The 17,433-nt window shown below is 36.9% G+C and overlaps 1 protein-coding gene across 1 annotated transcript in view; it reads left to right on the top strand.

Annotated features, from left to right (window-relative positions):
* The window catches only part of SLC6A2 (solute carrier family 6 member 2), a 54,306-nt gene extending 37,329 nt beyond the window's left edge, over positions 1 to 16,977 (top strand). Inside the window, exons 7-15 of the mRNA XM_039721353.1 lie at positions 23 to 126; positions 829 to 953; positions 1,679 to 1,791; positions 4,322 to 4,450; positions 7,171 to 7,270; positions 10,605 to 10,705; positions 12,709 to 12,876; positions 14,576 to 14,647; positions 16,221 to 16,977. Of these exons, the coding sequence (XP_039577287.1) occupies positions 23 to 126; positions 829 to 953; positions 1,679 to 1,791; positions 4,322 to 4,450; positions 7,171 to 7,270; positions 10,605 to 10,705; positions 12,709 to 12,876; positions 14,576 to 14,647; positions 16,221 to 16,244 (936 nt within the window). The 3' untranslated portion in view covers positions 16,245 to 16,977. The remainder of the gene's footprint in view (positions 1 to 22; positions 127 to 828; positions 954 to 1,678; positions 1,792 to 4,321; positions 4,451 to 7,170; positions 7,271 to 10,604; positions 10,706 to 12,708; positions 12,877 to 14,575; positions 14,648 to 16,220) is intronic.
* Positions 16,978 to 17,433: the final 456 nt, after the last annotated feature.

Below are 17,433 nucleotides of genomic sequence, written 5' to 3'. Positions count from 1 at the left end.
CACTGTTGGTGTTGTTGTGCAGGTGTGGATTGATGCAGCTACTCAGATATTTTACTCCTTAGGAGCTGGGTTTGGTGTTTTAATTGCATTTGCCAGTTACAATAAGTTTGACAACAACTGCTACAGGTAAGAGCCTATTCTTCCATTTCTGCTACAAAACTATTTTATTTTACTCTGACTGCGGATGAAAGAAGTTTTATCCTTTTATCTTCAGTCATATATTAATGATGGTGAGTTTTGTGTAGGCATAGTAACTAACCCAAATCTTGAAATACTGGCTTCCTGAGTGAAATTTTAGCAACAGGAACCTGCCAAGATATCTGCTGCTCTCCAAAGCAGAATGGGATTAGGTTTGGACTTTAGACAGCTGTGTAAACTGTGCTGGTGTTTGCCTTTCAAAAGTACCATTAAGTGCAACAGTGAACACAGGATGAAATCTTATTGGTGCAGGAACAAAAAGCAGAAAGATTCCAGCTTCCAGAAGTGTTTCTGTGCTTTGGGATTATATTTCTGATATTTTACATTGCACTCCAGTTTAGGAATGCATTTTAAATCAAGTCAGTTTTTAAGTGTTTTGCTGAATCACCACCATGGAAATTCAACCAGAATCACTCTGCACCTTCTGAGAAATTCCAACATTTAGATGTTTTGTTAACACTAAATTTTGGAATAAAAACAAGCATCACTTTTCCAATGAAATATAAATTCAGAAAGTATATATATTATAAATGCTTTGTGAACTGAAGGATGGGGGAAAAATGTTGAAGAAAATCCCTATCTAGTTCTTGAAGTTTTTTCTCACTGGGCTGTTCTTCTCTCCATGTTTAGGGATGCTTTGTTGACTAGCACCATTAACTGTGTCACAAGCTTCATCTCAGGATTTGCAATTTTCTCCATATTGGGCTACATGGCTCATGAGCACAAAGTCAAAATTGAGGATGTAGCTACTGAAGGTAGGAAGTTAATTCTATATTCATTTTAACCCTTCTCCCCCACCATTTCTCTGCAAATGTGTTTATATTTGTTTGCAACAAGTGTATAAAAACCTCATGGAAGTAAACTGAATTAACTTACTTGGAACTAGAACTCTGTGTTTAAATCTGTTGTTGAAATGTGAACTCTAAATGGTATTGATTCACCTCACCTCTGCTGAATTGAAGTTCCCCAGATCTTGCCTCCACAGGTTTTTTTCCATTCAAGAAACAGGTGTTAACCACTGGACAGACTCTTACAAAAATATTGCTGTTCAGTGCCCCAGGTGACTGGCTATGATGGTTCTGCTAAGCTCAGCTCAGTAATCCTTTCCCTGGCAACAGGTCACCCACAGTCTCAGCTCCTGCTCCTCTCACCACATCCACGAGTTCTCTTGCCATCATTCCTTCTCCACTTCATAGCTGAAAAATAACTAGTAAGATTGCAAATCCAATAAAATATTATTCAAAGTGGAAAACAATGGGATAAGAGGGTTTTTTTTCATACCAAACTGTCATGAGTAAATAAATAAAGCATTTTAGATATATTTTGGTATAATGCAAATTTTGTTTTAACAATACTCAGAGTTTGACAAGGACTGAAACGAAAGTCAACTTAGTCATGATTTATTTTATTAAAATCAGCACTTTTGTGGAGATAAGAAACATAATAAAGTGACACCTCTTTTTTCCCTTTTCTCTTCCAGGAGCTGGTTTAGTTTTCATCCTGTACCCAGAGGCAATTTCAACTCTTTCAGGATCTACATTTTGGGCTGTGGTGTTCTTCATCATGCTCCTTACACTTGGCATCGACAGTTCTGTGAGTATTTTTCCTTCTAGCCTTGACATTGTTCTTTTCCTGTCATATTTTGTAACTAAAGAGGCATTTGCGTTTAGCAGGAGGTTACATTTCAAGCAAACATTCTGTACATTTCCTAAATCTGTTTCCACAGTCATAGACAACATAGCAATACTTGCTGTATTATAAAGACTCTCTCCATCATTAAGAGGTTTAGGAAAAGATTAAATCTTTGACAAGTCAGTAAATATTTACTCCCTGCTACTTTTTTATGACTTTACAGAGGGGCTGTTCAGTTATTACTATTTAAAGCTCCAACAACACTACTATGAACTATTACTGCTATGAACCTGCAAAAAGGTTCTGGAGCCCTGCTTGCAAAACACAAGTAAGACTTTGAGTAGAGTGGTTTCTAGAAGCGATTATTTTATGTGCTGAAATCCACTGATCTGCTCTAGACATACAATGCCTGAAGGTACTCCCATTGTTTTTCTACAAGCCATGATACAGAGTTTCCTGTAAATTTAATCACAATTTTAAAGTCATGCCGGAATATTTCCATAGTGGTTTCATTTTCCTATAATCTTACTGTAAAATGTCTGGTCTAACAAGTGTATTTGCTCTTTAATAAGTTTTACAGCGTGATATTCAGGATCACAGAAACTTCATCCCAGAAAATATTCCAAATCCCAGACAACTTTTGTACTGTTTTTTTCTACCAAACAGGTCTCAAGACATCCTGTTATATTTAGCTTAAAGGTTGATAAATTTCTGGAGAACCAAATAAGGTCTTTAAGGAATACTGAATCATGGACAAACTTTCATCCTCTTTTGTAGGGTAGGGGTTTCTTACTATTCCAAAGCATGGAATTCTCTTTTGAAGTTCAGAATGTATGAAGATCCAGGAATTTCTTGCTGGAAATGGTAAAGCACTGTTTCCATTGCTTACAACTTCAGGAAAATTCAATCATTTTCAAGGACAAGAAAAGGAAAGAATGACTTGACATGGAAAAGAGCAAACATGAAAAAGAACAAAAAAAAGGGGTTGCAGCAGGAAGCTTTGATAATCATTGGCAAATATCTGAATGAGATCTTGTGGAGTGAGGGCTGAAGTGTAAAGGTCAGATTCAGGTCTAAGTATTTCCAAAGTGTTTGGATTTTTGGATTCCAGCTGAGCTCCAATGAAGTTTGTCTATATAGAATAAGATCTGCATCCTTAAACAAAAGTTTGAGGGAAGATTAGATCTGGGAATATAGCTTGGCGATTTTTCAACTGTAAACAAATATAAAGGAATGAAGTGAAGGGTTTAACACAATGAAAAGACATGAATGATCAGTAGGAAAGGGACAGAATGAAGTGGAAGAAAATTTATGCTCAGAAGTGTCTAGATTCTAAACAGTTAATTTTGCAAGAGCAGTAAATGTAGGGCAATGTAAAGAAACATGGAAGTGACAAAGACACTTCAGATTACAGAACATACTTTTCCTACAAATAGAGGAAAGTTTTTCTGCTGGAGCTAATTAAAATACAGTGAACTAGTGAACTGTGCCCAAGTTTAGTTCTTTCCTTCTAAAAGGGGAAGGATTTACTGGTTCAAGATTTATCATGATTTCCCAAAGAAAATTCAAGTCCTGCAGTACTTTTTATATTGGTAATTCTCTGTTACTGATTTTAACCAGGAATATTTTAATCAAAGGCATGGAAAGGGACAGGCTGTGCCAGCACCTGCTAACTGCTATTGTATTGCACCAGGCACTTCAGGTCTTGCCATGGTCTTTTAGCATCACAAAAAAATCATAGAATTAAGCCTCTCCAAAATATTAAATAAATTTGTTTACTACAATAAATGATTGAAATTAATTTTCATAGCTTTTTGTTGGAGTTTGGGGGCAGAATACTTTCATTAATGGAAAGAAATTAAAAGTCATAACCACATACATAATCTAGCAATTTAAATGAAAATTTGGGAAGCACCTTTCCTGTATTGCAAAACAATAGCTAATGTTTCTCATTAACTTCTAGAAAGCAAAGTAAAATTCTTTCATGTTGTGAACAAAAAAATTACATCAGGCTTCCTTTGTAGTAATTCTTCCATGTCTGTAAAGATTTTTGTCAAAATGGACTTTGTTAATCAATGGCTAATGTGAATCTTTGTTCAGTATATTTCCTTTAGGTGCTTGTTGTGCCTGTCTTTATTTAAGAAATATCTTGAAGAGCTTAACTACTTAAGCTAGCAGCTTTTCGCCCAGAGTATATTCAAATATTTTTTTTTTCCCTAAAATACTGTCTACTTATGGTTCTGTTGAGTCAGCTAAGAGTCCTCAGAAGATACAGCTATGGAGGTGACAACCTCCCCTCTCGATGTCCAATTCCCTGACCCAGTCCTTTGCCAGAAGAAAATAAATCTGCATATCACCAGTGACTTACAGCTGAAATATCAGAAACCACAGAGTGCTTGGGTATTAATTACACAATCTGCTTTGCATTCCTCAGTCTGTATTTCCGACAGCCACTAGAGTTTAACCAGAGTTTTTGCCTTCCCCTTCTCAGATGGGTGGGATGGAAGCTGTCATCACTGGCCTGGCAGATGATTTCCACCTTCTGAAGCAGCACAGAAAGCTCTTCACCTTTGGTGTTTCTTTTGGCACTTTCCTACTTGCTCTTTTTTGCATTACCAATGTAAGTACAACAAAAGTTTCCATCAAAAAATTACCTAAAAAACGCCATTAACCTTGTCAGATGAAATATGGATAGGTCCAGATGACTATTTTATTATAGATTTTTGTTCTTCTGTTCAGAACATCACTTTTAATCTAACATATATGAAGCTTCTCTGGCTTTTGGCACTAGATTATTTGCTATCATCAACCAAGCCTATAAGTCTTTGTTCCAAACAACTGTCTGTGCTACTGCTGGGTTTATTTGGTTCTGTGTGCTTTCTTTTTGCATTTGTTTGGGTTTTTTTTGTTTGTTTGGTTTGGATTTGGATTTTTTAGTCATATTAATGGAATTCTGCAGAGTGATTATACCTCTGTGAGGAATTAAGAATTTCAAGTGACCAGACCATCTGGCTGATCTCTTCTTGATGCAGTAAAAGGCACTCACCTCTTATGGAGGGAGTGTAGAGTAATGACCTCCTCTCCCCACCTTGTTTCTTCGTGTTCCTTCATGTACATGTACAGATCTTGACATCTTTCACTGTTAACACCACATAAAGCACAAAGAAAACTTATCCTGAATATTTAGTAGCCTGTATTTATCACTACAATCAGACTGAATGTTTTGCCTCATCTGGCTTTTTACAACTAATTAAGGAATGAAAATCACTGTGTTCTAGGCAGGAGATAATTTTCTCTTTTTTTGACCATAAAAAAGACAAAGAGAGACCTGTTAATAAAGATGCCAAAACTGTCAGAAAACAACTGAAACTTTAAGAAGCCACCATGAAAGCAGATGTGCTGAACCTCTCTCCATCCCTAGAAAAGGTTTCCATGTCTATTATTAAGATTATTGAAATGGCATAAGTTTACAAATAGCAAAGTTCTTTTTACATTAAAATACCCCAATATTTTTGCTTCAGCTTCCTCAAACTGAGAAATATTTGAGACTCTAAAAATAGATGTATCATTTTAAATATCTATCCTTTTAATACCATACTAATTCTATCAATACCTAAAAACTGAACATGCTCCTGTTTATTTGAAGTTGCAACTGGAATAAAATCTCCTGAAGTGCAATATCAGAAGAAATTCAGCATTAAGAACCAGAACAGGTGCTAGTGGGTGCAATTCCAATGCCTCCAAGTGAGCTAAAGCTATTCAAGATAATGACCTAACTCCAGCTTTTAAATAATGGCAACTGTTTAGGCTTAAGTTCACCCCTCCCACTGGAATTCACAAGCTGTCCAGAATAGCCCAAATGTATTGGTTCACATAACTAAAGAACAACATTTCTAATGTATAAGGAATAAAAAGGAAAACCCTTGTGAGAACATCACCTGAAATTGTTTGATTTTTCCCCCTGAATATTTAAGGCTTTATTTTCAAAAGTAGTGATTCTGAAAAAAACATATTTCTTACAAAATCATATTGGTAATTCACTTTGCTAAGTTTGATTGCAAATGCATTTATTTGGAGCAGGTGTAGAGCAAAAACAAGAGGTCAAATTCAAATGTCATTCAATAAGCAACATTTTCTAACACAACAACCAAACTTCATTCCATTTCCGGACAAGTCCCCACAGAATTAAAAACCTACAGGAGGCCTGAGTACTGCTCTCCCTATTTTTGTAAATATGCACAGCTGTTTCAGGAAAAACATCTTTAAAAAAAATAAAAGGCAACTGATTATGGAGACTAAAATCACCTACAGATTTAAACAAGTGCTGTTTACCATTGGTGGTAAAAACACAGAAAATAATTCCTTTTTTCCTCCCTTTCTGAACAGGCATAATCAGATTAAGTTTGGTTGTAAAAAGATATTTTAACAAAAATCTACTGCAACTGCAAACATTTCAGTTGTTTATGTGTGACAAAGAGTTTCCTGACACACTTTATCCAGGTTCATTTTGAAACAAATCTGCATTTCACGGTTTTCCATTCCTCTTTAGCTGAAACTCAGTAAAATGAGCAGTAATTTACACAAATACACACCACATTGTAAAACATGGCAAAAAGTGAAATTCCAGCTAAAAGAAAAAAAAAATCAGTCAAACAAGCCTTCAGTAAATGCATTTCCAGTTCTCAGTCGTGAACCACTGAAGCACAAAATGTGCTGTTGTGAAGGAAGACAAGGTTTGCTGTCTCCACTGAGCAAAGGTTTGCAAATACCACAGCCCAGAGACTGAACAGGGCTCAGCAGCTTCTTGCTGTGCTGGTGACAGAATTAACATCATCCTCTGCCTTAGGAGGAGCAGTGGGAGGAGAGATGCAGGCAGTCATGGAAAAGGGAAATCAGACCAACACTGCAGACTCAAATGGCATTAGGAATAAACTGACTGATAAGGCCTATGGAAACTCTTGGAGTGCTCCATTCCTGCCATTAATTTAGGAAGTTCTTCATTTACTGCTGCAGACAGGTCCTGCCCTACAAGCTGCTGATCATTCCCCCCAACATCCACTGAACAGGAGTGCCAAGAGAACTCATTAATCTAAGCTGAGGTTTCTGTTTCCCAGTGAAGTGAGGACATGGGTGAGAAAAAGCCTCTTTAGAAGACTTGCAAGTCAGATTCCACTATTTTGCATGCAAATATGAACCTGTGTCTGATGCATCAGATCCATGCTAAAACACTTGAGTTAAGATAATGCTTCAAGTAAAGCACATTTCTGTTAAGTGGATACTAAACTGAGATTATTCTATTTGTAACTTCATGTCCTTGCATCTTTTAACTCCCTGTTGCAGGGTGGAATTTATGTGCTCACACTTCTGGACACATTTGCAGCTGGGACTTCAATATTGTTTGCTGTTCTAATGGAGGCAATTGGAGTTTCCTGGTTTTATGGTAAGCTCCTCCTTTTGCTTGTCCAAAAACTTTCCTGAAATTCCAAGTGCTCATGACAGGCTTAAACATCATTTTAAGGGAAAACACCATAGCCTTTATACACAAAACCATGACAAGTCAGATTTCATAGAGTGATTTTCACCTGATTTATGAGCAGTGACAGGAATGCAGACATTCAGTGGGCCAAGCTTTGAGACTCTGCACGGCCTTGTGAAAGGGACTGTGATGGGATAGAAGACTTACTCCTTTTACCAGTATTCTACAACCTTTAGTAATCCTGATGACTTGCAGTAGCAGATTTAGACTTGGTACTTTCAAAGCAAGATTAGCCCAAATACAGACTCACCTGTTTTCACTTTTCATTAGTCCCCCAGGGCCAATCTCAAGCACTCTCCACACAACACAAATAAAGGTGGTGTTTAGAGAGTTGTAATAATTCCTACATCAATCCCTTTTGTTTGAGATAATATTCTACTTCATTGTAAAACACTTGGAGTTTATTTATTTTATTTCATAGAATGGGATAAAATACCCAACATACCAGATACCAGAAATTCTGTTTCTTGTATTTGATACTAATTTATGCCACAAAAAGGGAGTAGTGATTTACTTAACCCAAATACAACAAGCCTTATTTGCATTTAGTTGACCTCTGGCACCAGACTGGAATCACTCTATGCCAATCAGAGTGCAGTGATGTGCTAGAGCCACCTAAAAAATATGGTCTCTTCTTTTCCTTCCTAATCTCCTCTTTGTTCTTACACTTTAGTTCCTGGCTGATCACAACTCTTTTCACTGTTACCAATGTCATAGCATCCTGCAAATCTTCTTCCCTTTGAGTCTGTATTGAATGAGTTTCCCTGATTCCCAATAAGATTTTTCTTGCTTTGAATGACCTCTTCATTTTTATTCAGACGTAGTGTTTATAGCTAATGTATGATTCAGAGGGTTCTTAGACATTATGATTCTCATTGCTATTTACCTCACTCAGCCACTTATTTATCCATCCATTCTGCCTTACCACGTTCTTCTAACCAAACAAACTTCATCTTGCAGTTAAAAAACTGTTGAAGAGTGAAGTGAAAGAATGGCATCCATGCACAAAGCTGTTCAATCTATCAAATGAATAGTTTCTAGTTTTAATGCACTAATTCTGTCACCCAACATCAGCATGGAGCAAGCAGCACATAGGCTGTTGTCTCTCAAAACAATGGAGGCACTTCATTTCACAGACAGCTGTCTTTAATCCCTCTAAAAGAGCTCAGTGTGAATGAGTGATCACAGTTTAGCTTGGAAGCAGAGGCTTCTTCAGTTTCTATAGGAAAGTTACTTTCTGCTACTATTGAAACAGTATTTCCTGCACTTTACAGTAGCTAAGCTTTGTAGGTGGTTCACAAACCAGGCCAAAGTTAGTCAAATTTTGGTTTACACCCTCTGTCTTTATAATTTTTTCCTTTCTTCCTGCAGCCTCCCCATAACTGGGAAAATATCTATTCATTTTTCTTGAGCAGCTGACAGATGTTTCTACTGACACAGCATGACCTGTTGCTTTATAAAGAACTTATTACAGCCCCAGGTGCTATTTAAACTTATTAAATCTGGCATGATCTTGTCTGCCTCTTTTTTTCTGATAGACCCCTCTTGCCTTAATGACCTAGCTGAATATTAAGCCAGCCTAAAGGCAAGCATTGACATTTTGGCACAGACTAAAACCACAGAAATTTAGTTCAAATTGCATCTATGACCATTTACTGTGAAGTTTCTTCTTGCAAAGGCCAACTGTGTGTGTAAGAGAAGGGAGAGCTAGTTTGCTTTACTGTGCAGATGTACCTTAGTCATGATTGCTAAGATGTCACCAATTTTCCTCATGTGCAACACTGATATCATCTTCCTGGTGAATATTCTATTTCTGGGTATTTAACCAGCTCCTGATAATAAATCTGAAGTATCTCTGAAACCAAACCCTACAGGTACCATTATCTATAGCTATGGCTCTGTTCTGCTTGAAGGTTGATCTTAGAACAATTATTTGAAAAATCAAATTGTGGAAAAGTGCAGCCTCAGAGCATGGCCTACTCATCCCCCACTTTCAGCTGAAACTGAGCACCAAGCACTGTCTGACCTACAAGTCTGGAAACATATGAATAAAATTCTGATATACAAAGACCTTGTCTTTGACCTTCTCCACAATGATAAATTTCAGTCAGTGTTCTTAGCAGTTAAAATTCAGTCACTTTAAAGTTCACAGAAAGCACTGCAAATAGAATCAGATTAAGTTTAAAGAGCATTTGCAGATCCTTCTTGGTTATTTTTCTTCACCTGGACATAATATTGGGGGCTGAAAATTATTTTGAGACATTTACACTCAAGTGTCCTGAAAATATTTTGCATCCTATTATGTACAATGGACTAATTCAAACTGTCCCAATTATTTACATGAAATAAATTACAAAAATTGTGCTGAAATGATCCACATAAAGAGAAATAATCTTTATGGAAAACTATACATGCTCTCTAATAAACAAATATTCATAGAAAAAAGCTGCATTTCTGCTGTTCACATAATGGGTTCATGATTATAAGTAAACTTTCTGAACATATTGAGCAAAATAAATTATAAACAAATAGTCTGACTTGACAGAATGCACAGAGCCAATGTCTCTAAGGTGTAAAGTCAGAGATTGTTTTCTTTTTACAGAAAACAGAGAAGGATACTTTTTTCCCTATTTTGTATCAGTGTTAATCATCCCATTCTAAAGTGGTGTAGTTTTGTACATATTTACAATAAACAGAACAAGAATTGCCTGAGTTTTCTGGAAAATTCATAAATATGAAATTATATTTGTAAAAAAGAACATTCTGTGGTGTTCAATGTAACCCTGAAAAGTATGTCTTTAAGTGAAACAAAGAAATCTCCTTTGATGAATTAAGAATCATATGAATCTCCCTCATTATCAGCAAGCAGTTTGTGTAAGTAAGGGTTTATATTTTCAGTGCAGTGTACTCATAATAATAGAGGAATTAAGTTACAATAATCCATAACTATTTTAAAAATTGTGTCCTATTTACAACTTAAATTCTAGACATTTGTGAAATGCCTCTTTTCAGTGGTAATGCTGCTGTCTGCAACAGGCCTTAAGTGGTCACAGGCATTTAAGACAGATATAGTGATGTCAAAGATGCATCTAGACATTGAAAGGAGATTAATGTTGTTATTTCTTATGTCTTCTGATTTGAAAGTCATTCATGTCTGGTTTCTGAAAAAGGTGTTTTGGATATGCCAGCATCTCATCAGTTTAGGCTGAAGCCAGTCTCATGCTTGCATCCATTCCAGGTGTGGACAGGTTCAGTGAAGACATCCAACAAATGATGGGCTTCAAACCAGGCCTCTACTGGAGACTCTGCTGGAAGTTTGTCAGTCCTGCTTTTTTATTGGTAAGTGTTGATAATTATTCCATCATGAAAAGAGTACCAGTGCATTGCTTCCCAAAATATACAATAGATACCAAGAGCAGGATACCTATTGCTGTGCCAGAAACTGTTTGGATTAATAGAAGACATTCCAATTTAATTCTTTTTTTCTCCCTGAAATTATATGCTGGTTATATTTTGTATAATACATTTCAGTTGTGGGAGAGAAGCTGATGGTGGTTGTGGTGTTCTTCTGTTCCTTCATTTTAGCATGATTTTAAGAAGGCAGCTTATCTTAGGGAACACTTAGGCAGTGCCCTCCCTGTCCCTGCAGCACCCCTGCATATTAAACACAAACATCCCCTTGGGAAAACAAGCTAGCCTGGGACAAGAGATTGTGTTAGCAGAAATTTATTTTTGATTGGAGAATACCAGGATCCCCAGTTTGTGAAATGACACCATAGAAAAATTACTATACACCAACACCTGTAATTAGCTGTATGAAACACTGAAGAATCATATAAAATACACCTTGTAAGCTGTCTGTTGGAAAAAACAAGTGGTCCATTGCATTAGAGAAAAAAAATCCCAAACTGTGAGTTTGGTTGCTTTGTGTAAAGGTTAGATTCAGTACTAACCTCGAGTTTTATATTGGAATCCCTTCCTATGCATATTTGTAAATCAAAAGGTCAGGATAATAATACAGAAATTTGACCTCATTATGATTTTAGGAGACAATTACTTGCATTAAAGCTGTGCAATCTTAAAGCATTACTGGTATTGCAAATATACACTGCGTGGGCTTTTAGAACAGGTCCACATTTTTTTAAATATAAAAGCTATGACTCTAATTAATCCATAAGCGCCTACCAAACCTGTATTAATTATCCTTTTAGACACAGTTCTATAAAGGAACTTGTATGGAACTATATCCTGCAGCACTTCAAGCAGGCTGACTCAAGCAGAATGGGAAAATGCTGGAGCAAGCATCCTTTGATTTTGCAAACAAGGAGACATTTGAAAATTTGCATTTTATCATGACTGTTGTAACAATCTGGAGAGCCCAGCAGTTTAACCTTCAGGTAGTTTAAGATGTCTTGGTGAAAGAGCCTCAATACCTTCCTAGAAAAGCCTGAAAACATAAGGGTCAGAATAAACCTGTAAATAACACATCTCTCAGCCATCACAAAGCACACTTCTTTTTTTCTATCTGGAAGTTCTTGAAGATCTTTCTCTATATTTTCTGCAGTTATGAACAAAATCCCAAGCAAAATCACAAAATAGAATTAGTATTTTTCTAACTAGATTCTACACTATGATCTTCCTTTAACCCGCACTATTCTGGGGTAGTCTTTGAAACCCTAGGCTCAAAATATTTTAATTTGAAATTGAAATATAGAGCAGAACATACAGCCCCAAAAACCAAATCAAGGATAGCTGCATGTTTTACAACCCACATGGATTTAACAGGATAGAAGTAGGGTGGTACACCACTCTTTCCTTCTTGCATCTAGCACAGGACAGGGAAACACAGGAACAAAAAAACAACTTTGTTTTCCAGACTATAAGGCTGCTCTACCTTTCCTCAGTACATGTATCATACTACAGTTTGCATTATGCCTCTCATTGAAAAATGGGTACAAATCTTCTAAAGGAAGTCTAATATTCCTGGAAAACGAAGAAAGTAAAAACAATAGATCCTGCAGTTTTTTCTTGACTACAGAATCCCTTTTCTACATCTGAAACACTGGTTTAAATGAGGCAGTATTGGACAATCACCTATCTACCCTTCAAAATTTCAAATAATCTGTGTCCACAGCAGCTAAAATGAGCTGTTAATACTAGTAAACACATTAAGAACTTCAACAGCTTAAGCAGTAAGAAGCACAAAGTAAACAGGCTGAATGTAAATCATAAAGCTGGTTTGAAATACTCTTTAGGGTGGCTGCCTAAAAGAACACCTGGAATCAGTTTCAGTAAGGTTCTTCATCTTAAAACTGTGGTTCATTTTACACTTCCTTCTCCAGTTTGTCGTGATAGTCAGCATAATAAATTTCAAGCCTCTGACCTATGATGACTACACCTTCCCTCTGTGGGCAAACCGCATTGGCTGGGGAATAGCATTATCCTCCATGATCCTGGTGCCTGCCTATATCATCTATAAATTTATGAATGTGCGTGGGACCTTTAAAGAAGTAAGTGGAACACTAATCAAATGTCATGAAATGCTGCTGTGAAATGAAATGGCTGGGTCTAAGTTGGCAGTTTATTTCTCTCCCAAAACTTATTACTTATGAGTGACCTTTTGAATCCATCTGTCAGGTGGATCAGTGGTTTGAGGTAGGATTACTGCATTCTGTTTGAATCTCTAGACAGAAATTAGCTTTCCAGACAGCACCACAATAATAGTGAAAAAAATATTTTTATGCATGTAATTGATCAGATTAGATTTTTGTTTATGAACAAAGAATGTACAAACTATGCTACCTTCATATTCAGCTATGAGGTATGGTCTTCAAACTGTTCTGTACTTTTATTTATCAGTTCAAAATGGCACATAATTAAGATTCACTAGCCATATCATTATTACCATCATATCAACTTTACCATCACTGTCTATATACCCTCACTATTATGTGTAGTCTTAAAACCTCTAACAGTGCTCAGAAGCCTCCTCACCATTACACAGCACTGAGTTTTTTCCCATCACATCACAGTTTTATATCCTTATCTAGACCCACTGACTTACACCTAGTTCTGCTGCTCTGCTTTCCTACAGCTACACTCACACAATGGTGTAGCAAGATTTTGATGCTCTTAGGCAAATGACTAAACCAAACAGCACACACAGAATTAAGCAGAAAGTAGGATCTCAACCTTTACATAGAGAGGTCACATCCCCCTCACACTGACCCAGCAAACCCAAAGGAACAAATTGTTTCTGAAACATTACAGCAATCACATGTAATGTTCACCTCAGAAATGTGCCCCAAAGCTGGAACTCCTCACTGCCCTGTTTTCATCAGCACTACCATCTCACTATTGTGCACAATTTCTAGATCTCATTTCCTGCAATTCTGTAAACCCTCTGTTTTCCCCATCCTGGGTACAGTTACAAACACATTTTCTAGGAGCATTTGAGTCTCAAAGAATAATTTGTACTGGCCCATCAGTCTTTTGCCCTCTTGCTCAAGTTTACTGATGGGGGATGCAGAAGCCTTTGGTCAAAATCACATTCCCTCACTCATCTGTACTGTTAGCAAGTTCTGGTTTGTCTGTTAGAGCTCCTGCAAAGAGAAGCTCCCCAGTTTCCCCACGAGTGTTATGGAAAAAGGATAACACATGACATCCAAGTCACTAGCTCCAATATGATGCCCCAAACTGAGGGGAAAGGTATGAACCTAATCTAATTGTAACTCCTTAAGTTGGTTGAAAGTTCCTAATAAACCAAAATCTACATGTGATCTCAAAGGGCACCATAATGGGGTAGACAAGGGAGATGAGCTGGGAAATACCAGTCCTTCCTTCCTCTCCCACTCTGGGACTGGCCAATTCTCTCACAGCACTAACAGAAAAGCATGAATTTAGGGGATCTGAGGCCTGTGATACCAACTGTTCCTGATATTCTTTTCTATATGCACTTGCTAAATATTTGGACTTAGTATTTGCATAAACTTTCTACTGTTGCTTCTTATATTAAAGGCTAACACCCAAGGGCTTATAATAGGCTTATTCTCTCAGTGACTGAGCAAAGGCACATGATGCAGTGATATTAAAGATTTAAGTTACCATTTTAAATAAAGTTCATGCTCCTTCCCCACTATAGATTGGGGATTACAAACATAATCCCATTTCATATGGCTGACTTTTTCCTCTTCTTCCTGTCTGGTTTAGAGACTAGCTTACTGCATCACACCTGAAAACGAGCACCAACTTGTGGCCCAAGGAAATGTCAGGCAGTTTAAGGTTAGTACAACTTTCACATACTTCTTCTCCTGATACCAACCCTGTCTTTAACAACAGCTACAGCTTTGCACCAATCTCCTCATGCTGGATGCTTTAGCAGGTCTGTAGTTCTTTATTTCTGCCAGCATGACAAGACATAGGAGGCTCAGTCACATACATCAACCATTTTGGAAAGCTTTTGGGACCTTCCTTCTTTGACTAAGAAGAGCCCTTAATTTTGCAGATCACTTGAATCTGGTATTTTAGTTTGTGTTTGAATGCAGTGAGATTTCACCAATAAACAAAGGTATTTACAAACTATCATGTGCATTTGAAGAGGTCATGGCCTGTCACTCAGTTACTACACAGTAAGCTGAAGTCATGTTTCTGAAACTGCAATTATGTCCCACAGCACATGGTAAACATCAAAGAAATATCCAGTGTCAGAGCTTACCTATAATGTCATGAAATTATGTACCAGGTTATGTGGAATTGGCTTTCCCCACAGGACTAGAGTTGATTGAAAACACTGCTGGAGACTTCATAAGCCATGGAAAATATGCTATAGGTTTCCAAACACTGATTTCCTTTTAGCAAATAAAATGAGCTTATTGAAATAAACTCCTTTATGTAAAAGATTAAAAGGATGCAAATGTGAAGCTTGTTACACTTATCAGCATTCATGCTGGACCACTTTCTGTCTTCAAAGTTGAAAGCAACTGGAATTATGCACACCTCCACAAAATGTGACCCAGATTTTATAGTGGTGGTTTGTATGTTGATACTGAAAAAATAAATCTGGCTTTTGCTTATTCTGAAAGATATTGTTTGAAGATATTTTGGCTTTTAAAGGAAATCATCTGTGTAGATTTATGGGATGCAGAATGAAAGCACAAATAGGCTTCCTGTGTCATAACCATCATTTATTTGATGTGGCCAAGAATATAAAATAGCACAACACCTCTTCCTGCCTTCTCTTTCTTCTGTTTCTACCCTCAGTTGTCAGATAATTTACTGTTCCTGCTGTTACTCAGTGTTTCCAGGGCAGATGTTCCTGTGTGAAAGGGCTATAAACAGCCACTCCACAGTGCTGGTCTTCTGATATGACCAAAACATAGCAAATTAATTTCACAAATTAGTAAAGGTTGTCCTCAGAAGTAAACTACAAAAGTTACCTCAAACCATGCTAAATATGAGAGCATTTAAATTTGCTGCCACCTTCAATGAACAGGTAGGGATGGCTTTGTTAATGCTAAAGCAGATTTAGTGATTTGTTCACAGTGTTTAAGATTGTAAACAAAACACTGCCTACTTTAAAGATTGTAAACAAAACATTGCCAAACAAATACAAATATTTTATTCCCATATATGTCTGGCAGTTCTGAATTCTAAAACTGAATTGAGATCTGACAGAGTAGCCTTTACATTCAGCACATTTCTCATTGCAAACTGAACTGCATAGAAATTTAGTTACAGAGTGGATAATCTATCCATTATTTTGAAACTTCTTTGTAACTCCAGATTTGTCAAAAAATGTCTGTCAGCATCATAATTTGAATCAATGATGTAATTTAACACTTCTGTTCCCTTACAGCTTCAACACTGGCTAACAATATGACAACCAACAGGTCAAGGAAAAAGCCCACGTTCAGCTAAACTGAGAATACAGAAAAGTCAAGTTCAAAGCTCCCTCACTTATGCTTGGACCAGGCTGGCCCAGAGCTTATCTACTGACTCTGTGAGGGAAGACATCTGCTCTCTGTTGTCAATGCCTCCCTTCTATTACTTGGCTTCAAATGATCTTTAAAGACTCCATTTAAGTTTTCTTGCATCCTTTGGTGCCATGAGATCCCTACATGACCAAAACTTGTGAGTTTTGCTATAGGCAGAAGTGGAGGAGGGGGGAGCAGAGGAAAAGAACAATCAGCATAAGTTAAGTGCTTTTTTATTGTGAAGAAGTGAATTAAACTTTTCTGACAGTAATAACTTCTTCAGATATTCATGCCACAACCTGTTTTAAACCAACAACACCTGAGCACTCTTAGATCTAAGGAAAGAGTACACCTCAGTTATGACAAAAGAGCAATTTTAACCTTGTCCTCATGCCATTAGCTATCTTGCCATACTGTCCTTTGGGATGTGAGTTTGCATCCTTCTGAAGTGAAGACTCAGCGCTTCATTTTCATTTAGTTCCTTCTCTTGGTGAAGAACATTGTCTTTGCTGTACATGTTCATGTCATTTTCTGACCAGTTTAATTACACTGAAGAGCAGCAGGAAGAAAATTCCTGTTCAGTTACTAGTGCAGAACACAGCTTAATATCACAGTGTACTTCATGAAAGAGATATTCCCTTATATAATTCCTGTTCAGTTACTAGTGCAGAACACAGCTTAATATCACAGTGTACTGCATGAAAGAGATATTCCCAATCCAACAATTGGAATGGAATCATACGATCCACACTCTGCAGACTTTTCCAGCTAAGCATGAAAGTTACATCCAAACAGACAGACTTTAATATTTTTGTTGTATTTTGTTCCAAATGAAGAATGTAAATACATTAGAAGGCATAATTTTAAAATTATATAATTACCAAGTGGCACAAAAAACCAATCTGGCTTTACTCCCCCACTGTGAACATTATAATTTAATCAGGATTCACCTACCAAAACATAGTAAGATTTTGTTAAATAAATTAAAAGTATACTTTAGCTCTCTAAACCTATTCCAGCTCTGTTCTCTAGTAGTATTATGCAAAGTAGAAGATACAGAACAAACTCTGCATTTGGGTGCTGTTCTTATTCTGT

This window comes from Passer montanus, unplaced genomic scaffold, assembly GCF_014805655.1.
Source record: "Passer montanus isolate IOZ18808 unplaced genomic scaffold, ASM1480565v1 scaffold45, whole genome shotgun sequence".
Classification (NCBI taxonomy): domain Eukaryota; kingdom Metazoa; phylum Chordata; class Aves; order Passeriformes; family Passeridae; genus Passer; species Passer montanus.
The sequence above is the reverse complement of the archived record's forward strand: the minus strand, read 5'-3'. Positions and strand labels throughout refer to the sequence as shown.